Here is a 26,022-nt window from a genome sequence, read left to right on the forward strand (position 1 = left end):
ATCTTGCGTCTGTGTGTACGAAAACTGATGCAGAATTGCTGTCTAAAGTGAGCGTTGCTGGGGAAAGTCTACGTAAGCAGTGTACGGACCGCTAAACACTGAGCAATAGAGGTGCGGAGTGCCGCCTAGACATCATGAATGCCCTTTATCTAGGACGCTAATGTCCACACCAGGCTAAGGGTACCTTCACACTTTAGCGATGCAGCAGCGATCCGACCAGCGATCTGACCTGGTCAGGATCGCTGCTGCATCGCTACATGGTCGCTGGTGAGCTGTCAAACAGGCAGATCTCACAAGCGACCAGTGACCAGCCCCCAGCCAGCAGCGACGTGCAAGCGACGCTGCGCTTGCACGGAGCCGGCATCTGGAAGCTGCGGACACTGGTAACTAAGGTAAACATCGGGTATGGTTACCCGATGTTTACATTAGTTACTAGCGCACACCGCTTAGCTGTGTGTGCAGGGAGCAGGGAGCCGCGCACACTGAGCGCTGGCTCCTTGCTCTCCTAGCTACAGTACACATCGGGTTAATTAACCCGATGTGTAATGCAGCTACATGTGCAGAGAGCAGGGAGCCGCGCACACTTCTTAGCGCTGGCTCCTTGCTCTCCTAGCTACAGTACACATCGGGTTAATTAACCCGATGTGTACAGCAGCTACATGTGCAGAGAGCCGGAGCTGGCAGCACAGGCAGCGTGAGAGCGGCGGAGGCTGGTAACTAAGGTAAATATCGGGTAACCACCTTGGTTACCCGATGTTTATCTTGGTTACAGCTTACCGCAGCTGCCAGACGCCGGCTCCTGCTCCCTGCTCGTTTCATTTGTCGCTCTCTCGCTGTCACACACAGCGATGTGTGCTTATCAGCGGGAGAGCGCCTTTGAAGAAAACGAACCAGGGCTGTGTGTAACGAGCAGCGATCTCGCAGCAGGGGCCAGATCGCTGCTCAGTGTCACACACAGCGAGATCGCTAATGAGGTCACTGCTGCGTCACAAAAAGCGTGACTCAGCAGCGATCTCGGCAGCGAGCTCGCTGTGTGTGAAGCACCCCTAAGCTCCTAGGACTTCAGCAGGCTCACTGCTCACTATAAAAGTTTAGTTACTCTTTAATAAAAGAGCACTGTGCCCCACTTGTGGATGTCATGACTAGATCCACTATCTTCGTGGTGGTATGTGTGGCAGATTCTACAAAACAATCACCAGTGATAGCCCTGCATTGCCTGGAGTCGGAGCGGTCTGCTGGGACCCTTCCTGCACACTTTCAGATAAGTCAGTGAAGAGATACTCCTTTCCACCCTCTGGAGGCGTCGTTGTTATCTCCTGGTCAGGATCCATTGACTGTCCTGTGTGATCTTCTTTACAACTGGCTTCAGCTTGACATGCATCATTCATTGAGGAAACGATACATGGAGCGGGGTCTTTTGGATCTATCTCTCGAGGGGCCGGGTGCTTCCGACTCTTGTGAGCAGCAAGGTTATCCCTCTTCTCAAACCTCTGACCACAAATATCACAAGGAAACTTATAGAAAGAATCAGCGTCGTGTTTCTTCATGTGCCAGTTAAGTGATGCCTTCTGCCTGCAGGTAAAGCCACAGAACTCACACCTAGACAAGGAAGAGCGCCAATAAGCAGAATTAATAAGAAAAAAAAAACAAGGAATACAGGCTCAAGAGGAAGGTGGCATCTAAAAGACAACTGGCAGGGTTTTGCAAAAGTATTCAACCCTATAGAAAGTGAATAGATTTCTTTTCATTACATGTGGCAATTACACAAATGGTCCCAATCAATATTTTTATAGAAAACTTGTATCTTATTGGAGTTATTGCACTCAAAATTCATTATGTGTCAGCAGTTATATTCAATAAAATAAAACACTGAGAAAGTCTGTAACTCAGTGATCATTGTCCTGCTAAATAGATATTTCCTCCCAAAGTTTTAGGTTTTTAGCAGATGGAAGTAGATTATTTCTTTACCACTAGTGATGGGTGAACCTGGACTGTAAAGGTCCGGATTTGTGCAGGATACCTAGTGTGAAAAATAGCTTAGTAGTGAACCCCCCTGAGGAAACTAAACGGGTCCACGAAAGAGCTCAGAATATGTTAAAGAGGTGGTTCACTACTTAGATTTCCAAGCCACATCGATAAAGAAGGGAATTTTGTTTACTTACCGTAAATTCCTTTTCTTCTAGCTCCTATTGGGAGACCCAGACAATTGGGTGTATAGCTTCTGCCTCTGGAGGCCACACAAAGTATTACACTGAAAAGTGTAACCCCTCCCCTCTGCCTATACACCCTCCCATGGATCACGGGCTCCTCAGTTTTGGTGCAAAAGCAAGAAGGAGGAAACTTATAAATTGGTCTAGGGTAAATTCAATCCGAAGGATGTTCGGAGAACTGAAACCATAACCAAAAGAACAATTCAACATGAACAACATGTGTACACAAAAGAACAACCAGCCCGAAGGGAACAGGGGCGGGTGCTGGGTCTCCCAATAGGAGCTAGAAGAAAAGGAATTTACGGTAAGTAAACAAAATTCCCTTCTTCTTTGTCGCTCCATTGGGAGACCCAGACAATTGGGACGTCCAAAAGCAGTCCCTGGGTGGGTAAAAGAATACCTCAATAAAAGAGAGCCGAAAACGGCCCCTTCCTACAGGTGGGCAATCGCCGCCTGAAGGACTCGCCTACCTAGACTGGCATCTGCCGAAGCATAGGTATGCACTTGATAGTGTTTTGTGAAAGTGTGCAGACTAGACCAGGTAGCTGCCTGACACACCTGCTGAGCCGTAGCCCGGTGTCGCAATGCCCAGGACGCACCCACGGCTCTGGTAGAATGGGCTTTCAGCCCCGAAGGAAGAGGAAGCCCCGAAGAACGGTAGGCTTCAAGAATCGGTTCCTTGATCCACCGAGCCAGAGTTGACTTGGAAGCCTGCGAACCCTTACGCTGGCCAGCGACCAGGACAAAGAGCGCATCTGAACGGCGCAGGGGCGCCGTGCGAGACACGTAGAGCCGGAGTGCTCTCACTAGATCTAATGAATGCAAATCCTTTTCACATTGGTGAACTGGATGAGGGCAAAATGACGGTAAGGAGATATCCTGATTGAGATGAAAAGGAGATACCACCTTAGGGAGAAATTCCGGGACAGGACGCAGAACCACCTTATCCTGGTGAAAAACCAGGCAGGGGGATTTGCATGACAGCGCTGCAAGCTCCGACACTCTTCGGAGTGAGGTAATTGCCACAAGAAATGCCACCTTCTGCGAAAGACGTGATAAAGAGACATCCCTCAGCGGCTCGAAAGGTGGTTTTTGAAGAGCCATTAGCACCCTGTTAAGGTCCCAAGGTTCCAGCGGACGCTTGTAGGGTGGAACTATGTGGCAAACTCCCTGCAGGAACGTGCGGACCTGCGGAAACCTTGCCAGGCGCTTTTGAAAAAATACTGAGAGCGCCGATACTTGTCCCTTGAGAGAGCCGAGTGACAAACCCTTGTCCATTCCGGATTGAAGGAATGAAAGAAAAATGGGTAAGGCAAAAGGCCAGGGAGTAAAACCCTTATCAGAGCACCAGGACAAAAAGATCCGCCACGACCTGTAATAGATCTTGGCGGACGTTGGTTTCCTGGCCTGTCTCATAGTGGCAATGACATCCTGAGATACCCCCGACGACGCTAGGAGCCAGGACTCAATGGCCACACAGTCAGGTTGAGGGCCGCAGAATTCAGATGGAAAAACGGCCCTTGTGACAGCAGGTCTGTTCGGTCTGGAAGCGCCCACGGCTGACCCACCGTGAGATGCCACAGATCCGGGTACCACGACCGCCTCGGCCAATCTGGAGCGACGAGAATGGCGCGACGACAGTCGGATCTGATCTTGCGTAACACTCTGGGCAACATCGCCAGAGGAGGAAACACATAAGGGAGTCGAAACTGCGACCAATCCTGAACTAACGCGTCCGCCGCCAGAGCTCTGTGATCTTGAGACCGTGCCATGAAGGCCGGGACCTTGTGGTTGTGCCGTGACGCCATGAGATCGACGTCCGGCGTTCCCCAGCGGCGACAGATCTCTTGAAACACGTCTGGGTGAAGGGACCATTCCCCCGCATCCATGCCCTGACGACTGAGAAAATCTGCTTCCCAGTTTTCTACGCCCGGGATGTGAACTGCGGAGATGGTGGAGGCTGTGGCTTCCACCCACAGCAGAATCCGCCGGACTTCCTGGAAGGCTTGACGGCTGCGCGTGCCGCCCTGGTGGTTGATGTTCGCGACCGCCGTGGCGTTGTCCGACTGTATGCGGATCTGCCTGCCCTCCAGCCACCGATGGAATGCCAATAGGGCTAGATACACTGCCCTTATCTCCAGAACATTGATCTGAAGGGAAGACTCTATCGGAGTCCAGGTTCCCTGAGCCCTGTGGTGGAGAAAAACCGCTCCCCACCCTGACAGGCTCGCGTCCGTCGTGACCACAGCCCAGGATGGGGGCAGGAAGGATTTTCCCTGCGATAGAGAAGTGGGAAGAAGCCACCACTGAAGAGAGGTTTTGGCTGCAAGGGAAAGAGAGACGTTCCTGTCGAGGGACGTCGACCTCCTGTCCCATTTGCGGAGAATGTCCCATTGGAGTGGGCGCAGATGGAACTGCGCGAAGGGCACTGCCTCCATTGCTGCCACCATCTTCCCCAGGAAGTGCATGAGGCGCCTCAAGGGGTGTGACTGACCCCGAAGAAGAGTTTGCACCCCTGTCTGCAGCGAAAGCTGTTTGTCCAGCGGTAGCTTGACTAACGCTGACTGTGTATGAAACTCCATCCCGAGGTAAGTCAGTGATTGGGTCGGTGTCAACTTGGACTTTGGGAAGTTGATGAGCCATCCGAACTGCTGGAGAGTCGCCAGAGCGACGGTCAGGCTGTGTTGACACGCCACCCGGGAGGGTGCCCTGACTAGGAGATCGTCTAAGCAAGGGATCACCGAGTGGCCCTGAGAGTGTAGGACCGCCACAACAGATGCCATGACTTTGGTGAAGACCCGTGGGGCTGTCGCCAGGCCGAAAGGCAGTGCCACGAACTGAAGGTGTTCGTCCCCGATGGCGAAACGCAGGAAGCGTTGATGTTCGGGTGCGATCGGCACATGGAGATAAGCATCCTTGATGTCGATTGATGCTAGGAAGTCTCCTTGTGACATCGAAGCGATGACCGAGCGGAGAGATTCCATCCGAAACCTTCTGGTGCTCACATGCCTGTTGAGCAGTTTGAGGTCCAGAACGGGACGGAATGATCCGTCCTTCTTTGGCACCACGAACAAGTTGGAGTAGAAGCCGTGACCATGTTCCTGAGGGGGAACGGGAATCACCACTCGTTCTGTCTTCAGAACACCCACAGCCTGAAAAAGTGCGCCGGCCCGAGAGGGGGGCGGAGATGTTCTGAAGAAGCGAGTCGGAGGACGAGAGCTGAACTCTATCCTGTAACCGTGAGACAGAATGTCTCTCACCCATCGGTCTTGGACATGTGGCCACCAGGCGTCGCAAAAGCGGGAGAGCTTGCCACCGACCGAGGATGCGGTTCGGGGAGGCCGAAAGTCATGAGGAGGCCGCCTTGGAGGCAGTGCCTCCGGCGGTTTTTTGGGGGCGTGACTTAGACCGCCACGCATAGGAGTTCCTCTGGCCTTTCTCTGGCCTGTTGGACGAAGAGGATTGGGACTTGGCTGAGGGCCGAAAGGACCGAAACCTCGGTTGTATTTTCCGTTGCTGAGGTCTCTTCGGTTTGGACTGGGGTAAGGACGAGTCCTTTCCCTTGGATTCCTTAATAATCTCATCCAATCGTTCGCCAAACAATCGGTCGCCAGAAAACGGCAAACCGGTTAAGAACTTCTTGGAAGCAGAGTCTGCCTTCCATTCGCGTAGCCACATGGCCCTGCGGACTGCCACAGAATTAGCGGATGCCACCGCTGTACGGCTAGCAGAGTCCAGGACGGCGTTCATGGCGTAGGACGAAAAAGCCGACGCCTGAGAAGTCAAGGACGCAACTTGCGGAGCAGAGGTACGTGTGACCGCATTAATCTCAGACAGACAAGCTGAGATAGCTTGGAGTGCCCACACGGCTGCAAAGGCCGGGGCAAAGGACGCGCCTGTGGCTTCATAGATGGATTTCACCAGGAGCTCTATCTGCCTGTCAGTAGCATCCTTGAGCGATGAGCCATCCGCAACCGATACTACAGATCTAGCCGCCAGTCTAGAGACTGGAGGATCCACCTTGGGACATTGAGCCCAACCCTTAACTACGTCAGAGGGGAAGGGGTAACGTGTGTCATTAAGGCGCTTAGTAAAGCGCTTGTCCGGAAATGCTCTGTGCTTCTGGACAGCATCTCTGAAGTTAGAGTGATCGAAAAACGCACTGCGTGTACGTTTGGGAAACCTAAACTGGTGTTTCTCCTGCTGCGAAGCCGACTCCTCTATAGGTGGAGGTGGGGGAGAAAGATCTAGCACCTGGTTGATGGACGATATAAGATCATTTACTAAGGCGTCCCCCTCAGGTGTATCAAGATTGAGGGCAACGTCAGGGTCAGAGCCCTGAGCTGCGACGTCTGCCTCGTCCTCCAGAGAGTCCTCAAGCTGAGACCCCGAGCAGCGTGAGGAAGTCGGGGAAGATTCCCAGCGAGCCCGCTTAGCCGGTCTGGGACTGTGGTCCGTGCAGGAGCCCTCCACGTGAGACCTAGGGGCCACCCCGGGAGCGCGCTGCGGCGCAGACCGAGAGGGGCCTGGAGGCGATGATCCAACAGTGCCCGGGGCCTGTGTAAGGACCGGTCTGGACTGCAAGGCTTCTAGTAGCTTGGCAGACCATTTGTCCATAGACTGAGCCATGGATTGTGAAAGTGACTCAGAGAGTTTCTCAGCAAAAACTGCAAACTCTGTCCCTGCCGCCTGGACAGTGGAAGCAGGAGGGTCTGCCTGAGCCGAGGGGCCCACTAGTGACCGAGGCTCCGGCTGAGCAAGTGCAACAGGGGTCGAGCATTGCTCACAGTGAGGGTAGGTGGAACCCGCAGGTAACATAGCCCCACAAGAGGTACAGGTTGCAAAAAAACCCTTTGCCTTAGCGCCCTTGCTCCTTGTGGACGACATGCTGTTGTCTCCTAGGAGAGAGATCACTGAGGGTATATAGCCAAAGGTAAACAACCCGGCCGAACAGAAAGAAATATATACCTATATATATATATTCCGGCACCCTAGGGGGACCAGCACCGGGTGACCGGTGTGGCTTACCGACCGCCCAAAGCGGAGTGTGTGTCCACCAGATTCCCTGCCTTAGGTCTCCCAGAGCTGCAGAGCTCGTTCCTGAAAATCCTCCACCGGCAGAATGTGTGTAAAAATGGCTACCGGAGCTCTCAGGGGAGGAGGGAGCCGTGGGCGGCGACTAGAAAAGTGCGGGAATCTGGGGCCCCACAGTGATCAGTGAGGGGGGGGGGAGGAAACATAAAGTATGCTCCAGCCCTCACTGCCGACGTCAGGCCGGCCGTCCCGCCCTTACCCCTGACTGGCAGGCCCGGGGGCGGGACTTATGGTACTAGGCCGCAATGAAGCCGGGGACTAAATTTAATACCGCGGCCGACAAACAGGCTCGGTCGGCGCGGAAGTCCCGGTCTTCACAAACCAGCAGCTGCTGCAGCGTCCGTGAAACAAGCGCTCCATGCACAGTCCCCATGGGGACACAGAGTACCTTATAGATGCAGGGCCCTGTCCCTGAGGATACATAGACTCCTGTCCGGCAGATTCCCACAGGGGCTGCGGAGGGAGCCCGGTCCCAGTAAATGGATGACCGGTCAGGATCCCACTTCTCCCAGAGCCTCTAAGGGATGGTGAAGGAAAACGGCATGTGGTTCCAGCCTCTGTACCCGCAATGGGTACCTCAACCTTAACAGCACCGCCGACGTAGTGGGGTGAGAAGGGAGCATGCCGGGGGCCCTGTGGGGGCCCTCTTTTCTTCCAACCGATAAAATCAGCAGCTGCTGCTGACTAAAATGGGAATGCATGAGTGGATGTGTGCCTCCTTCCACACTAAGCATAAAACTGAGGAGCCCGTGATCCACGGGAGGGTGTATAGGCAGAGGGGAGGGGTTACACTTTTCAGTGTAATACTTTGTGTGGCCTCCGGAGGCAGAAGCTATACACCCAATTGTCTGGGTCTCCCAATGGAGCGACAAAGAAAGGTGAGAAACAAGACTTCTCTCAAATACCTTGTGTTGGCAATTCTGCCTGTGAGCGGCGCTATTGTGATCTGCTCATACCCATCACGTGACCCCCAGGCTCCGCAACCTCTGATGTCCGGTGATGTTAGGTCAACTTCCAGTTAACCTGACATCACCGCAGGCGGCCCCAGAGTGACTGGGCTGTGGGCGGTGTTTCACCGCACGTCACAACCCAGCATCGCTCCTGCTTGCGGCACTCTGCAGTGAAGGAGCGAGGAGGGAGATGCTGGGCTGTGACGCTGGGCTGTGCTGAGCGGTGGCATTCCACTTACAGCCCAGTCACTCACGGAGACTGGGGCCGACCTTGGTGATGTCAGGTCAACTGGAAGTTGAAGTTACATCACTGGACACCAGAGGTCACGGAGCCCGGGGGGGGGGGGGGTCATTCGATGGGGATTAGTGGACCGCGATAGCGCCACTCACAGGCACTATTGGCAACACAAGGTATTTGAGAGCAGCCTTGTTTCTCAACATTATATCGATGTGGCCAGTAATGTTAACTAGTGAACCACCCCTTTAAAATAACCTTTAATAATAACCTTAGCCTGTAATAAATGTTTTTTTTACTAAGCAGAGGTTCTTCATGGAGGGAGAAGGTGTGGGGCACCTCTTAGCTACAATAACCAAGGTGCAGGAGGGACTGTGTTATATCACTGGCCTGAAGTTTGATAAGGGGAAGTTGATACGGGATAATGGGAAATCGCAAAAGCTTCATGCAATTATTACACTCAACTACATTCTTCTAAATTTGGTTTTCGGAACGTGGAAGTGGCTGAGTTCTTAGCGGATATTCCCCTCTCTGGGCTGATGGAGGGGGTGAGAGAGAGTCTCAGAGTGGAGAGACAGCCTTGGAGGGACTAGAGGAGGCGCTTAAGGCCCCTGGAGTGAATGCTTTGCCGGGAGAAATTTTCTAAATGTATGCCCCCCCTGCTGTAACCTAATCTTTTAACTGTGATTCAGGAAGATGGAAAATGGGGATCCCTTCCGTCATCTATTAGAGAGGCAATTATGCAATTAACCCGAAAAAGACCCGACGTTGCCAGAGTCACATCGCCCTATATCGCTCCTTTCAGCAGATGTAAAATCGATTGCATAAGTACTGGCCAGTAGACTACCTTGGGTGATTAAGTCCATGATTCCTGGAGATCAGACCGGGCTCATATTGCATAAATCTACGTCCATTAATCTTGGATGGCTGTTTTTGGGCTTACAGCTTAGCTCTGGGGGGTATGGAGAAAGGATGATCCTGCCACTGGATGCAAATAAGGCCATTGACAGTATTGAATGGAACTTTTTATGGGCAGTCTTGGCGAGGACTGGTCTTAGTTCTATATTTATAAACTGGGCTAAATATTAGATGCTTCGCCGAGGGCAAAAATCCAGGTCAATGGCAAGGGGCACAACTCAGGCTTGCCTTCTCGCCATTGCTGTTCACGGCGGCAATTGAGCCGCTAGCGGTTACTGAAATGAAAGGTTGTAGGATTGGGTCTCTGGAGCAAAACGTATCTCTTTATGCTGATGACTTACTGTCAAATCTGAGAGAAGTAAAGACCTCTATAGTACTAGCATTGAACATTATTAACACCTTCACTACTGTGTGATTCAGTTTTTCATTTTTTCCTCCCCGTCTTCCAAGAGCCATAACTTTTTTATTCTTCCATCAATATTGCTTTATAAAAACTTGTTTTATGCGAGACAAGTTGTACTTTTGAATGACACCATTCAGTCTGCCCCATATATTACTGGAAAACGTGGAAAAAATTCCAAGTGTGGTGAAATTGCAAAAATAGTGCAATTCCCCAATTGTTTTTTGGTTTTTGTTATTTACCATATTCACTATATGGAAAAACTGACCTGGCAGTTTGATTCTCCAGGTCTGTATGAGTTCGTAGATACCAAACATGTACAGTATAATTTTACTTTTATGTAAATGGTGAAAAAAAATTCAGAGGTTTGTAAAAAAAAAAATAAATAAAAAAAATTGCGCTTTAGTCTCCAATTCCCGACACCCGTAGCATTCTCATTTTGCATGACTGGGGGGGCTCAATAATTTATTTTTTGTGTATGGAGCTGGTGTTGTAGTTATACAATTTTTGGGTAGATGCGATGTTTTGATCTTCCGTTACTGCATTGTAATGCAATGTTGTGACAACTAAAAAATATAATTTTGGCATTTTTGGGGTTTTTTTTCGCTATGCCCTTTACCAATCAGATTAATTGATTTTATATTTTGATAGATCGGGCATTTCTGAACACAGCGATAGCAAATGTGTATTTTTTTAAAGTTTTATTTTCAAGGGGCAAAAGGGGGTTGATTTGAACTTTTAGTTTTTTGTTTTTTTTTCATATTTTGAACTTATTTTTTTTTTTTTTTACATTTTTTATTAAGTTTACTAGTCCACTTAGGAGACTTGAGGCCTGCCTTGTCTGATCGTCTCTGCTGTTCTTTATTGTTTGGTTATTTGTTTGTTTAATACAAAATTAACCTAATTAAAAAAAAATACTATGGGAACATTCAGATAGTGGAGAGTAGAAAGAGAGAGGAGATCCCTTTTTTTTCATTTGGGCAGGGGGATGGTAATTGGATTTGTGGGGAGTGGGTGATATTTTGCGTGCTGTAATTTTTTTACTATGTACAATGTACATACTAGATGAAAAGTCAATAAAAAGCAATAACAAACAATAAAAACATTCTGCCATATGTGACATTGCTGTAAAGATGTAGGGGGATCAGTGTGGAAGTGTAATGACTAGATGAAAATTATTCAGTCTTCGAAAAGTGTATGCCATAACTTACTGAAGCGGCTTCTCCCCCGTGTGAATACGCCGGTGTATGATGAGGTTGCTGCTGCTCCGGAAGGCACGGGCGCAAAATTCACAGATAAAGTCCCTCTGGTCTGACAAAAACAGTGAACAATTAGAGAAAATTTCCCCCCGTCCAAAAATGAAGCCCTTGAATCAAATTGCTAAACATCCAGAGATTTCCTAAGAAGTACCTGGCTGGCTGAAACCGGGATGACAACCAATATGGATACTAAGCCATGTCTCATTGGAGTAGCCACCGCCAGCCATATTAATGGTCACTCAAAAAAACAGTTGAAAATAATATTTCACAAATCGATCAAAAAGTGTTAGCAATGAACTGAAAGGCAGCTATTATACGTGAAAGGGCTCATTCAGACATCAGTGATTTTCTTGTTTTCAAAAAACTGTCAGGTTTTTTTATTAGATTTTTATCAGTGTTTGGTCCATGGATCAGTTTTTCCCATCAGAGATTGGTCCGGGGGTCAGTTTTTACCATCAGTGATTGGTCCGTGGGTCAGTTTTTACCATAAGTGATTGGTCCGTGGGTCAGTTTTTACCATCAGTGATTGGTCCGTGGGTCAGTTTTTACCATCAGTGATTGGTCCGGGGGTCACTTTTTACCATCAGTGTTTGGTCTGTGGGTCAGGTTTTACCATCAGTGTTTGGTCCGTGGGTCAGTTTTTACCATCAGTGTTTGGTCTGCGGGTCAGTTTTTATTATCAGTGTTTGGTCCGTGGGTCAGTTTTACCATCAGTGTTTGGTCTGTGGGTCAGGTTTTACCATCAGTGTTTGGTCTGTGGGTCAGGTTTTACCATCAGCGTTTGGTCTGTGGGTCAGGTTTTACCATCAGTGTTTAGTCCGGGGGTCAGTTTTTACCATCAGTGTTTGGCCTGTGAAATAGTTTTTATCATTGGTGTTTGGTCTATTGGTCGGTGTTTGCCATCACAGTTTAGTTTGTGATCCAGTCTCCACCATCGGTGTTTGGTGCATGTCAAATCTTTATCGTCAATGTTTGGTTGATGCCTCAATTTTTACCATCAGTGTTTGGTCCTGTGTAGGATTTTACCATCAGCATTTGGTCAGTGTGTCACTTTTTACTGTTATGCCGGCGTCACACGGGACGAGCGATCGCACCCTCCCCTGTCGTTTGTGCGTCACGAGCAATTAGTTGCCCGTGGCGCACAAAGTCGTTAACCCCTGTCACACGCACTAAACTCCTGGACGACCTCGCTGTGGGCGGCGAACATCCTCTTCCTGAAGGGGGAGGGACGTTCAGCGTCACAGTGACGTCACACAGCGGCCAGCCAATAGAAGCGGAGGGGCGGAGATGAGCAGGATGTAAACATCCCACCCACCTTCTTCCTTCCGCATTGCCGGCAGGACGCAGGTAAGCTGTGTTCGTCGTTCCCGGGGTGTCACATGGAGCGATGTGTGCTGCCACGGGAACGATGAACAACCGGAGCACAGAAGGAGGACCGACATTTTGAAAATGAACGACGTGTCAATGAGCAACGATAAGGTGAGTATTTTTGCTCATTCACATCACAGTCGTTCGGAGGTGTCCCATGGTGCGATATATCAAACGATGCCGGATGTGCGACACTAACGACGTGACCCCGACGGCATATCACCCTATATATTGTACCGTGTGACGCCGGCATTAGTGCTTGGTCTGTGTGTCCATTTTTAACATCAGTATTTGGTCTGTGTCAGATTTTACAGTCAGTTTATGGTCTGTGTGTTACAATTTACAGTCAGTGTATGGTCTGTGTGTCAGTTCATACAATCAGTGTTTCATCAGTGATTTTTTTTAGCGTGCAGCAAGTTTTATCAAACATGAAAATGCGACAGCATATTGTAGGCATCTGAATGCGATCCGATTTTTTTCACAGACGCACGGACTTCCATTGCGAGACTGATCTGTGATTCGGATGAAAATTGTACGTCACCACATTTTTGTGCAGACCACTCAGACAGCAAAAATACACGGACATGTGAAAGCCCCATAGACTATAACAGGTAAGAGTTCTCTTAAAGGGAATCTGTTCTTCCAGGCTATGGGGCGGATGCTGCCTGGACGATAACTGCACCTCCAGCGATTATTTTAAATGAAAGGTGTATTACCAGTGTGACGTGTGATGGCCGATCTCACCATAGAGCTATGTGTGATTATAACTGACACATCTGCAGGTTCCTCTCAGCTTCAGCCTCCATCTCACAGACAGACAGTGTTGCAATATTGTTGCTGCAAAGCAGAGCTCAGGGAGCTGCAAAAAATGTGTTTGTAAGATGACAAATTTTATTTCTCCTGTTCTGTGTCAGTTACTTGTCACACACTGCTAACGCCCCTTTTATTTAAAATAAGCTCTGGAGGCGGAGTTATCTTTCAGGCAGCATCCGCCCCATAGCCTGGAAGAGCTCATTTACATAAAGTGATAAAAGATGATTTATCCACAACAAGGCATCTGATATGAGATAGACAGGTATGATCTTTTTCAGCATTCCATAACCTGTCTGCCCATATTAATAGGTTAGATAGGCAAAATGTGGTGACAAATTCCCTTTAAATGAAAAAAGAAAAAAAAAATAGTCTCAGACTTACCACTGTGTCTTTTCTCATGTTCTTTAAGATGCTTCTTAAAGTTGAAAGTCTTCCCACACTCGGTCACTGAACAGCGGAAGGTACGTTGGTTCATGTGCTGATATTTCTGATGATACTAAAAGTAGATGGAAAGATTAAAAGGAGACCTAAAGGAGACCTTTAATATAGTACCTAGTAATCTACGAGCCAGGGGTTATTTTTTTGTCAACAATGTATGACCATAAAGTGATCGAGCACTTCTTCAAAAGAAAGAGAAATGCCTCAAAAGAGCCATCGATAGAAGAAGCAGCGGCTTGTGGTTAGGGCCCATTTTGAAAACAGCAGAACCAGTGCACATGCAGAGAGAATTTTGCATGGTTATCTTGAAAAGAACATATCCCAAAAATGAAGTGAAAAAAATATGTTTTTGTCTTCTTAGCTTTTATTATCAGTTATATCTGCAAAGCTGAGTGAAAATCAATTGGCTGCCATTGCTCCTCTTTAACCCATTGGTGTGGAAGCCAGTTTTGGCATTCCTGGACAGGCCCAGTCTTTCAAATCTGCCCTGTGTCACGTAATGTGGTAAAAACTCTGGAATAATTCAACATATCCGACTAATTCTGAAATTGCTCTTTGGGGACACATTGATTCATTTTATGTATAAAGTACAATCACCAGGATTTTCCTATATAACCTAAAGCCAGTGCTATACTGGCACTATCAGGCCGAGTCTATACATACCTGTAGTGGTCAGCTCGGATGTACTGTATAGATTTTAAAATCCATGGAAGTAAAGTTTATAAAATCAGCAGCTTCTTGAGTGACAGCAGCTGAGGAGCAGAGAATAGCTTGGGGGGGTGTTCAGAGTTATCCCCTCCCCCTGTTACTTATGCTAATCTATTATAGCAATTACTTACAGCAAATGGAGGGCAGCAGTTATAACCTGTCCAGGCCAAGGAACTAATGCACCAGCAGGATGCAGCAAGACCCCCAATAAAGTGGAGGCTACACAGATGCAAAAGAAGCAAATCACTCACACACTTCCAATCCATGGAGGGGGCGATTGCTGAATGATAAAATTGCACACAGATGGCTTGTATAGGGCGCCGTTCACACATGTAGGTGCACAGTAAGGCTATGTGCCCACGGGAGCTCGTACCTGCGGATATATCCGCAGGTACGGCCGCAGGTTTACCGCAGCTGCCCGCCGGCATCCGCAGCTATTTTTAGCTGCGGTAGTACAGCGGAATAGCTGCAGTAAACCTGCGGACTTTCATGCGATTTACCTTCGGACGTCCCGGCCTCTATCTCCATAGTGGAGGGCCAGGATTTCCGCAGGAATAATTGACATGCAGTTATGTACGGCTGCGGGACATCCGCAGCATATTCCGCAGCATGGACACAGACACTCCCCATGTCCCATAGGATAACATGGGGAGTGTCTGTACTTGCTGAAACCTGCGGATTTATCTGGAAAATCCAGATAAATCTGCAGGTTTTCCGTGGCAAAATCCGCAGAAGCAAGCTTCCGTGGGCACATAGCCTTAGGGCTTATGCGTACGTTGCATATTTGCATGCAGTTACGCTGCGTATTGCACTGCAGCGTAAATGCATGTCTCCTGCGTCCCCTGCACAATCTGTGTAGATTGTGCATGATACGTGTGCACGTTGCTTTTATGAACGCAGCGATTTGGATGCTAACATTTTGACACAAATTTGTGCGTTCATAAAAGCAGCATGTCAATTATTCCGTGCGCTATGGATGCAGCTCCCACTCTGTCTATGGTGGGGACAGCAGCCAGAGCGCATGAAATCAGCTTTTTTTGTACAGAAAAACTGCATTCATTATGCAGTGTTTCTGCAGCGATTTGGAGCGCACGTGTGCTGTCAAATTGCTGCTGAATATTCAACAGGTACGTGCGCATGAGCCCTATCAGGTTAGCAACCTATTAGTTATGCCCATACTATTCGACCAGGCAGGCTGCCCAGTGCTATCTACGTGCACCATACAGGGACGGGGACTCCAGTATACAAGGCCTATATTAAAGGTATGCCCCCAATCACCTCCCTGCCCCAAAAGTAACCTCATGATACAAACTACATTTCGCCAAATAGATCTAGCACATGATCGGTTTCTAGTTCCAGCTATTCAAGGCAAGCGGACAGGTTTTTCTTATACCAAATTTTTGTTTTCAGCATGACCTAATCTTTAAGTTCAACCTCTGTCCCATGAATTTCTTAGAATCCAAGATACAATCTGGCTCTGTTGAGGCACCTTAGACTGGGGTACTACTGTTACCATGTATTGAGGTGAAGATAAGGAATCCCTTACTGGGGCTACAGACTGCCGAATCATGTCAGTGTGCAATACGTGCACTGTTAGGATTCACCTATACGTCTGGTGTGAGTCAGCGCTCATCAGACTGCCTGTATAGGATTTGCATACTTGTGATCGCATCTCATCCGATATTTCAAAATAGAATAGAATTGAGGCAAGTGCAGAAGTCTAGTCAGCATGTGCTTTCAAGTATGTAAATCACATAAAGGGGAATCGTGACTTCTGCGCATGGCACATTGTCATAATTCAGCAGTCTGCACAGACATAGAGAGACAACAGGCTTTGCTTCTTAGACCGGACAAAGTCTTTAAAGGGAATTTGTCACCAGGTTTTTGCTATTCCCTCTGAGAGCAGCAAGATATGGTAGCAGAAACACTGATTCCAGCATTAGATGCTGTTCAGACTACAGACTCCACATGATGCTTTCTCTGGTGCTTCTGAGTTGCACAGGCAGACTCTGGTGTCAACCACCTGTATGCTCATTAGTCATTGGACTAGCAGGAGTTAACTTATGAAAGCCTGCTGGTTACCTTTTGGATCACATGTTGTGGGAGACCTATCACAGGTACTCCTTGCTTTATTAAGATATAGGAATTTGTCTTCCCATGCTGACTATAGCTTTCGCTAACCCGGGCTGTGTGCTGTTGTGTTCCTGTTGCAGGTGATTTAATGCATGCTGCTTGGTGTGCTGTGGAAATCCTCTCATTGTCTAGTTATTTCCTCCCTGCTCTTTATTTCCTCCTGATCACATATGGTTTTATATCTCAGTGTGTGCTAGCTGTGAGATTGAGTTTTGGTTTCACCGTTTGCCCATATCTGTGGGTTCACCACTCCTGTTCCATTCCTCCCCTGGGGTGGAGCAGGGTAATGAAGACGGCCCAGACATTGTCACAATTACATGTATCCCTGGGATCAGGCACAGCTAGGGCCCCCCTAGCCTGAGGGCCAGTCTAGAAGCCCCCATCCCATGTTATCCCCTGTCCCCTTGTGACAGCAACACATCCACATAATTTCCTCTGCCTCTTCAGGGGTCTATCAAGCAAATGATCATGTAAGATTTTGGATGGAAAACATCTGGGCATTTAAATTTGCCTAGGCCACGATTAAATGTACAAAATCCTCCATGAAGAAAACTTTGACAAAGTCAATTTAATTGAGGCCTATATTGTCAAATTTTAATTATGAATTATCCATGACATCAGGAATCTGAAGCTCTTCATTTTGTCCACTGCTGACAGCTCCCTTTGTAACTGACAACTAATTTATATATAACGACGCGTTTCGGCCAAGCTAAGCCTTCTTCATAGTTTAAACTACAAAGAAGGCTTAGCTTGGCTGAAACGCGTTGTTTACCTTTTCCCAGTTGTTTTTATCCATTGTGGACTGTCTGACCGCTGAATCCATGTTTTAATGAAGGAATTAAATAAAAGTCTCCTCCTCCATTGTGGTTAGGTTCCTGCTTCGCTGGATGATCAGGGTTTCTGTGCTGTATATGCATAGTGCTTTGCAGGAAATTTTTGTCAGCCGTGCAGATCATGCTCAGTAAATATCAGGAGGGAGCTAAGGGGTCATCACCTTCTGTTTCAGACTTCTGAATTTAACATCTTAGCAGTAAAGGCAGCCATATATTTTGTTACCCAGCTTTCTCAGAAAAAGAAATAAAAATATAAAACCTCTGAATAGAAGACTTAAAGGTTATATCAAAAAATAAAAAACAAGTGATCCGCTATGTAAAAAGTACAACTTGACTTCCGGATCCTGTCCTGGCTGAGGTGGAAGCTTAGAGGAGAAGCTCCTGCCACCCCTCACAGAAACCGACTAAAAAAAGACCCCCCCGGACGAGCCACCAAACAGAGAGCAGCACAGGAGGTTACCTAAAGCAGCCAGCTATGGAACGGTACCTCCTGAGAAGTGCTGGGAGCGGTGAGGGAGCCTGGAGAAGCTTTGACATGGACAGAGGAGAAGATAAGATAATGGCGCCGACGAGCCTGATGGGGGAGGAGCCTGAGCGCATGGTGCGAGACACAGAAAAGCAAACACAGAGCTGGAGGGGGAGAGATAGGGGAGATATGAGCAAGGAGACAGGAGATAAGGAAGATATGAGCAAGGAGTCACAGGAGGACACAGCAGGAGAGAAGTGGATGCAGGGGACTGATGACGGTGGATCGCAATGGGAGGATGAAGAGGATATGGAGGCAGAGGGGAGAGAAGATGCAGGCAAAGCAGGGCAGCTCAGAGACACAGCAGTGTTGGAGGATGAAACTGACAAACAGCACAGGGAGATTAATCCCACTCAGACTCACAGGAAGTCAAATGCAAGAATTAATAATACCCCTTCCAAAGGAAACAAAAAACAGCCTACTACACCAACATCACAAGCCTGCAAGCTATTGGGGGATGGAGGTGGTGGCCCAGTCCAGACAAAGAGAACTAAGAAAACAGCACCACCTGCAGGCCAAGACAAGTACACACAAAAGCTTAATGTGGACTATAAAAAACTGGCTGAAGAAGTGACATCACACTTGTCAAAAGAGGTTAAAGTGGCTATTGAGGCAGCCATACAAACATCATTAGCTAATATGCAAAAACAGATAAATGCCCATGCATCTAGACTGGCAGAATCAGAGCAGAGAATATCTGACTCCGAGGAGACAATACTGGCTATGCAAGCACAAATAGCAGCTCTAGCAAAATCTAATGAATACTTGAAGGATAAAGCGGAAGATTTGGAAAACAGATCGAGACGAAACAACCTACGTATAGTCGGGTTGCCAGAGTCTGTGTCGATTGGACAGTTGGATAATATATGCGAGTTGGAGCTACCGCAGGCCCTGGGCATAAAGGCGAAATTCAGAGTTGAAAGAGCCCACAGAGTGGGTCCACTGAGACACCAGGAGGCGAATAAGGGAGAGGGCCACAACTCAAACAAGAATACCCCGATAAGAGCCAGACAGGTGATTGTCAAGTACCTTGATTATAAGCATAAGGAGGAAATATTGAGGGCCTTTAGAGAACGAAAGCGTCCACTACAATATCAAGGCAACAGACTGCTAATTTTTGGGGATTATTCAGCGGAAGTATCCAGAAGGAGAAAAGAATTTACCAAAATTTGCTCATTTCTGTACAACAAAAAAGTAAAGTGCCAGCTATTATACCCTGCTACACTGAAAGTTAGAAACCCCAATGGCTCGTTTGTATACTACAAGGACTACAAAGAAGCAGAAAACATTCTCATGGCAGAGCTCGACAAGACTAGGTCAGAAAGGCAAGAAAAAGGAGCTAGCGGAGAAGGGAATAATAGAAGAGGATCCCCCACAAGCTCAGGAAGAGATGTGGGACGTCTTGGGGGACAAAAGCAAGTCGAGACCAGGGAGGAAAGGAGGCCAAGCCCAGGTCGACAGCATAATTCTCGCCCGAAACACAGGAACCAACCCTTGGAGAGAAACCATGATACCTGAACTGGAACTCGCTCATTGTTTTTCCTTTTTTTGCCTGTTTTTTTTTTTTTTTTTCTTCCCAAACAGGAAGAGGCGTTGAGGAGGATGCATTACGGAGAGAGGGTTGGGGAGGTGAGAGGAGGAGGGGGAAGGGAGAAGAAGGGAATTTTGTTTACTTACCGTAAATTCCTTTTCTTCTAGCTCTAATTGGGAGACCCAGACAATTGGGTGTATAGCTTCTGCCTCCGGAGGCCGCACAAAGTATTACACTCAAAAGTGTTAAGCCCCTCCCCTTCTGCCTATACACCCCCCGTGCTCCCACGGGCTCCTCAGTTTTGGTGCAAAAGCAAGAAGGAGGAAAAAGAATTATAAACTGGTTTAAAGTAACTTCAATCCGAAGGAATATCGGAGAACTGAAACCATTCAACATGAACAACATGTGTACACAAAAAAACAGGGCGGGTGCTGGGTCTCCCAATTAGAGCTAGAAGAAAAGGAATTTACGGTAAGTAAACAAAATTCCCTTCTTCTTTGTCGCTCTATTGGGAGACCCAGACAATTGGGACGTCCAAAAGCAGTCCCTGGGTGGGTAAATTAATACCTCGTAAGAGAGCCGTAAAACGGCCCTTTCCTACAGGTGGGCAACCGCCGCCTGAAGGACTCGTCTACCTAGGCTGGCATCCGCCGAAGCATAGGTATGCACCTGATAGTGCTTCGTGAAAGTGTGCAGGCTCGACCAGGTAGCCGCCTGACACACCTGCTGAGCCGTAGCCTGGTGCCTCAAAGCCCAGGACGCGCCCACGGCTCTGGTAGAGTGGGCCTTCAGCCCTGAGGGAACCGGAAGCCCAGCCGAACGGTAAGCTTCGATAATTGGCTCCTTGATCCACCGAGCCAGGGTTGATTTGGAAGCCTGTGACCCTTTACGCTGGCCAGCGACAAGGACAAAGAGTGCATCCGAGCGGCGCAGGGGCGCCGTACGAGAAATGTAGAGTCTGAGTGCTCTCACCAAATCTAACAAGTGCAAATCCTTTTCACATTGGTGAACTGGATGAGGACAAAAAGAGGGTAAGGAGATATCCTGATTGAGATGAAAGGGGGATACCACCTTAGGGAGAAAATCCGGAACCGGACGTAGAACCACCTTGTCCTGGTGAACACCAGGAAAGGGGCTTTGCACGACAATGCTGCTAGCTCAGACACTCTCCGAAGAGAAGTGACTGCTACAAGAAAAACCACTTTCTGTGAAAGTCGTGAGAGGGAAATATCTCTCATTGGCTCGAATGGTGGTTTCTGAAGAACCATCAGAACCCTGTTTAGATCCCAGGGTTCTAACGGCCGCTTGTAAGGTGGAACGATGTGACAAACCCCCTGCAGGAACGTGCGTACCTGTGGAAGTCTGGCTAGGCGCTTCTGGAAAAACACAGAGGGCGCTGAGACTTGTCCCTTAAGGGAGCCGAGCGACAAACCCTTTTCCAGTCCAGATTGAAGGAAGGACAGAAAAGTAGGTAATGCAAATGGCCAGGGAGAAAAACCCTGAACAGAGCACCATGACAGAAAAAAAATTTTTCACGTCCTGTGAAAGATCTTGGCGGACGTTGGTTTCCTAGCCTGTCTCATAGTGGCAATGACGTCTTGAGATAACCCTGAAGACGCTAGGGTCCAGGACTCAATGGCCACACAGTCAGGTTGAGGGCCGCAGAATTCAGATGGAAAAACGGCCCTCGAGATAGCAAGTCTGTTCGGTCTGGTAGTGTCCACGGTTGGCCGACCGTGAGATGCCACAGATCCGGGTACCACGACCTCCATGGCCAGTCTGGAGCGACGAGGATGGCGCGGCGGCAGTCGATCCTGATCTTGCGTAACACTCTGGGCAACAGTGCCAGCGGAGGAAACACATAAGGGAGCTGAAACTGCGACCAATCCTGAACTAAGGCGTCTGCCGCCAGAGCTCTGGGATCTTGAGACCGTGCCATGAACATTGGTATCTTGTTGTTGTGCCGGGACGCCATGAGGTCGACGTCCGGCACCCCCCAGCAGCAACAGATCTCCTGAAACACGTCCGGGTGAAGGGACCATTCCCCTGCGTCCATGCCCTGGCAACTGAGATAATCTGCTTCCCAGTTTTCCACGCCTGGGATGTGAACTGCGGATATGGCGGATGCCGTGGCTTCCACCCACATCAAAATCCGCCGGACTTCCTGGAAGGCTTGCCGGCTGCGTGTGCCGCCTTGGTGGTTGATGTATGCCACCGCTGTGGAATTGTCCGACTGAATTCGGATCTGCTTGCCCTCCAGCCACTGCTGGAACACTTTCTGGGCAAGATACACTGCCCTTATTTCCAGAACATTGATCTGAAGCGAGGACTCTTGCTGGGTCCACGTACCCTGAGCCCTGTGGTGGAGAAAAACCGCTCCCCACCCTGACAGACTCGCGTCCGTCGTGACTACTTCCCAGGATGGGGGAAGGAAGGATTTCCCCTTCGATAATGAAGTGGGAAGAAGCCACCACCGAAGGGAAGCTCTGGTCGCCTGAGAGAGGGAGACGGTCCTGTCGAGGGACGTCGTCTTCCTGTCCCATTTGCGTAGGATGTCCCATCGAAGGGGACGCAGGTGAAACTGCGCGAAGGGAACTGCCTCCATTGCTGCCACCATCTTCCCCAGGAAGTGCATGAGGCGCCTCAAGGGGTGTGACTGGCCTTGAAGGAGAGATTGTACCCCTTTCTGAAGTGACTACTGCTTGAACAGCGGAAGCTTCACTATCGCTGAGAGGGTATGAAACTCCATACCAAGATATGTCAGCGAGTGGGCCGGTGTCAGATTTGACTTTGGAAAATTGATGATCCACCCGAAACCCTGGAGAGTCTTCAGGGAAGCGTCGAGACTGCGTTGGCATGCCTCTTGAGAGGGTGCCTTGATCAGCATCCAAGTACTGGATCACAGAGTGACCCTGCGAGTGTAGGAGCGCTACTACAGTAGCCATAACCTTGGTAAAAACCCGTGGGGCTGTTGCCAGGCTGAACGGCAGTGCCACGAATTGCAAGTGTTCGTTTCCTATGGCGAAGCGCAAGAAGCGCTGGTGCTCTGGAGCAATCGGTACGTGGAGATAAGCATCTTTGATATCGATCGATGCAAGGAAATCTCCTTGGGACATTGAGGCGATGACGGAGCGGAGGGATTCCATCCTGAACCGTCTGGTTTTTACATGTTTGTTGAGCAGTTTCAGGTCCAGGACCGGGCGGAAAGACCCGTCCTCCTTTGGGACCACAAACAAGTTGGAGTAAAAACCGTGGCTCAGTTACTGAAGAGGAACCGGGATCACCACTCCTTCTGCCTTCAGAGTGCGCAGCGCCTGCAGAAGAGCCTCGGCTCGCTAGGGAGGCGGGGATGACCTGAAGAATCGAGTCGGGGGACGAGAGGTGAACTCTATCTTGTAACCGTGAGACAGAATGTCTCTCACCCAGCGGTCTTTTATTTGTGGCAGCCAGGTGTCGCAAAAGCGGGAGAGCCTGCCACCGACCGAGGATGCTACTAGAGGAGGTCGAAAGTCATGAGGAAGCCGCTTTGTTAGCGGCGCCTCCGGTGGCCTTTTAAGGACGTGACTTAGACCGCCATGCATCAGAGTTCCTTTGTCCTTTCTGAGACCTTTTGGACGAGGAGAATTGGGACCTGCCCGCGCCCTGAAAGGACCGAAACCTCGACTGCCCTCTCCTCTGTTGGGGTATGTTCTGTTTGGGCTGGGGTAAGGATGTATCCTTTCCCTTGGATTGGTTGATGATTTCATCCAGACGCTCGCCAAACAGCCTGTCGCCAGAAATTGGCAAACTGGTTAAGCGCTTTTTTGGAAACAGAATCTGCCTTCCATTCCCGTAGCCACAAGGCCCTGCGGAGTACCACCGAATTGGCGGCCGCGACCGCCGTACGGCTCGCAGAGTCCAGTACAGCAATAATAGCGTAAGACGCAATTGCCGAGGTCTGTGTGGTAATGGATGCCACTTGTGGCGCGGCCGTGCATGTGGCTGCTTCAATTTGCGCTTGACCTGCTGAGATAGCTTGTAGCGCCCATACGGCTGCGAATGCTGGGGCAAAAGAAGCTCCGATAGCTTCATAGATGGATTTCAACCAGAGCTCCATCTGCCTGTCAGTGGCATCTTTGAGCGAGGCCCCCTCTTCCACTGCAAGTATGGATCTAGCTGCCAGTCTGGAGATTGGAGGATCCACCATGGGACACTGAGTCCAACCTTTAACCACGTCAGGGGAAAAAGGATAACGTGTATCCTTAAGGCGCTTAGAAAAACGCTTATCTGGACAAGCATGATGATTCTGGAGTGCCTCTCTGAAATCAGAGTGGTCTAGAAACATACTCGGTGTATGAGAAGCTGACTCCTCCGCCGGAGGAGCTGAGGGAGAAATATCCAGCATTTGATCGATGGACGCAATAAGAACGTTCACTATGGCGTCCCCGTCTGGAGTATTAAGATTGAGAGCGCCCTCAGGATCAGAATCCTGATCAGCTGTCTCCGCATCATCAACCAGAGATTCCCCCCGCTGAGACCCTGAACAATATGATGTCGAAAGAAATTCTAAGCGAGCCCACTTAGTCGGTCTGGGGCTGGGGTCTAAGTCAGAACCCTCAGCCTGGGATGTATGAGATACCCCGGGAGGACTTGGTCCAACTGAGGGGGGCCAGGGAACAATGATTCAACAGAGTCCCTTTGCTGAGATACCGGCCTGGACTGCAAGGCTTCTAGTATCTTAGCCATAGTCTCAGAGAGTTTTGCAAACTCCGTCCCCGTCACTAGGACAGTGTCAACAGGTGGCTCCCCCTGGGCCCCTCTTAGCAGGGGCCCTGGCTGAAGAATTGTCACAGGGGCCCAACAATGCACACAATGAGGGTCAATGGAACCTGCCGGCAGCTGGGTCGTACAAGCGACGCAGGCAGCATAATAAGCCTGTGTTTTGGCACCCCTGCCTTTTGTGGGCGCCCTGAGTAACACAATAGGGTATATAGCCAGAATGAACTGTGCTCATACAGTGTAAAATATATACTATAAACAAATAATGTATCAATACACTACAGCACCATGGGGCTAGCACCACAGGTGCTGCTTACCATCCGCCTAAAGCGGTTATGAGGCCACCAGAGACCGTGTCTGGGTCTCCCAGGGTTTGTCCCTCTCTGCAGCGTCGTAGGAGCTGACAGGAAATGGCTGCGGCGTCCTGACGAGAGGAGGGAGCCGTGGCCGAGGTGCTCACACTGTGCACAGTGAGGGGGGTGGAGTATGGAAATCATACTCCAGCCCTCAGTGCTGCTCGTTCCGTGCAGCGTCCCGCCCTTCCCCTGCCTGTCAGGGCTGAGGGCGGGAGAAAGGGAAACTAGGCCGCAAGCAAGCCGGGGACTCGAGTATAAGCGTGGCCGCCGTAAAAGCGCGGCCGACGCCGAAGTCCCCGGCGAACTACAAGTCCCAGCCGCGCCGCAGTTTCCCATGGCAGCGGCGGTTAGCGCGGTAGCTCCTACATATAAACACACTCAGCGACGCTGAGTGTGTAATGGCACAGTTTAACCCGGTCAGTGCCGCGGTTCCGGGTGCACTAGCACACCCAGCAAAGCTGAGGTGTTGCCGTGCACGGTCCCCACAGGGATACAGAGTACCTTCACGTAGCAGGGCCATGTCCCTGAACGGTACCCGGCTCCTATCCAGCAGGCTCCACAGGAGTTGTGGATGAAGCACGGTCTCAGTGCCTGGAGACCGATAGGATCCCACTTCACCCAGAGCCCTGAGGGGGATGGGGAAGGAAAGCAGCATGTGGGCTCCAGCCTCTGTACCCGCAATGGATACCTCAACCTTAACAACACCGCCGACAAGAGTGGGGTGAGAAGGGAGCATGCTGGGGGCCCTATATGGGCCCACTTTTCTTCCAACCGACATAGTCAGCAGCTGCTGCTGACTAAACTGTGGAGCTGTGCTGTGCGTGTCTGACCTCCTTCGCACAAAGCAAAAAACTGAGGAGCCCGTGGGAGCACGGGGGGTGTATAGGCAGAAGGGGAGGGGCTTAACACTTTTGAGTGTAATACTTTGTGCGGCCTCCGGAGGCAGAAGCTATACACCCAATTGTCTGGGTCTCCCAATAGAGCGACAAAGAAAAGAGAGGAAAACATCCCAAAGTCTGGGTCCTCTTCCCCCCCCCCCCCTCTCTTTTTTTTTTTTTTTCTTCTTCTTTCTTTCTCCATCTTCTCTCCCCTTGGTCTTTTTTCTTTTTCTCCTTTGTCCAGGAACATCATCCAAATTCAAATGAAGTGGGCCTGTTCTGGGCGGACTGATGGCTACCTGGAGTCAGAGATAAGTAGGACTGGAGAATCTTGCTGAGGTTTTGACATACTGTGCTAATTTTTGCATAATTTTCAAAGGCTTATTCCAGTTAGTCCGGGGATAGAACATATATTTTTTGAGGGGTGATTAGGGAGCTACATATTTTGGCTAGGAATAGGGGAGCTCACCAACGTGGCGGAAAGCGCCGTGGATTTCTCGGAAGGGAAAATATGTTTTACAGTTACATGCTTTTTGTTGTAGTTGTAGTTGTATTTGTTATATTTGCAAGGTGGGGAAAGGGAGTGTCGATTTTGTGGTACCAACTGTGATTCT

General features: G+C 49.4%; 1 protein-coding gene across 2 annotated transcripts in view; it reads right to left on the reverse strand.

Moving 5' to 3' along the window:
* Positions 1–226: 226 nt before the first annotated feature.
* Positions 227–26,022, reverse strand: part of LOC142249901 (zinc finger protein 692-like) — a 65,570-nt gene continuing 39,774 nt past the window's right edge. Inside the window, exons 10-12 of one of the 2 annotated variants that reach the window (XM_075321874.1) lie at positions 13,629–13,743; positions 11,019–11,118; positions 227–1,599 (exon numbers count right to left, since the gene is read on the reverse strand). In XM_075321874.1, coding sequence (XP_075177989.1) covers positions 1,182–1,599; positions 11,019–11,118; positions 13,629–13,743 — 633 coding nt within the window. In that variant the 3' untranslated portion in view covers positions 227–1,181. The remainder of the gene's footprint in view (positions 1,600–11,018; positions 11,119–13,628; positions 13,744–26,022) is intronic. The other variant, XM_075321875.1, reaches the window with a different exon arrangement.

The sequence above is a fragment of the Anomaloglossus baeobatrachus genome, chromosome 8 (assembly GCF_048569485.1).
Source record: "Anomaloglossus baeobatrachus isolate aAnoBae1 chromosome 8, aAnoBae1.hap1, whole genome shotgun sequence".
Lineage (NCBI taxonomy): Eukaryota > Metazoa > Chordata > Amphibia > Anura > Aromobatidae > Anomaloglossus > Anomaloglossus baeobatrachus.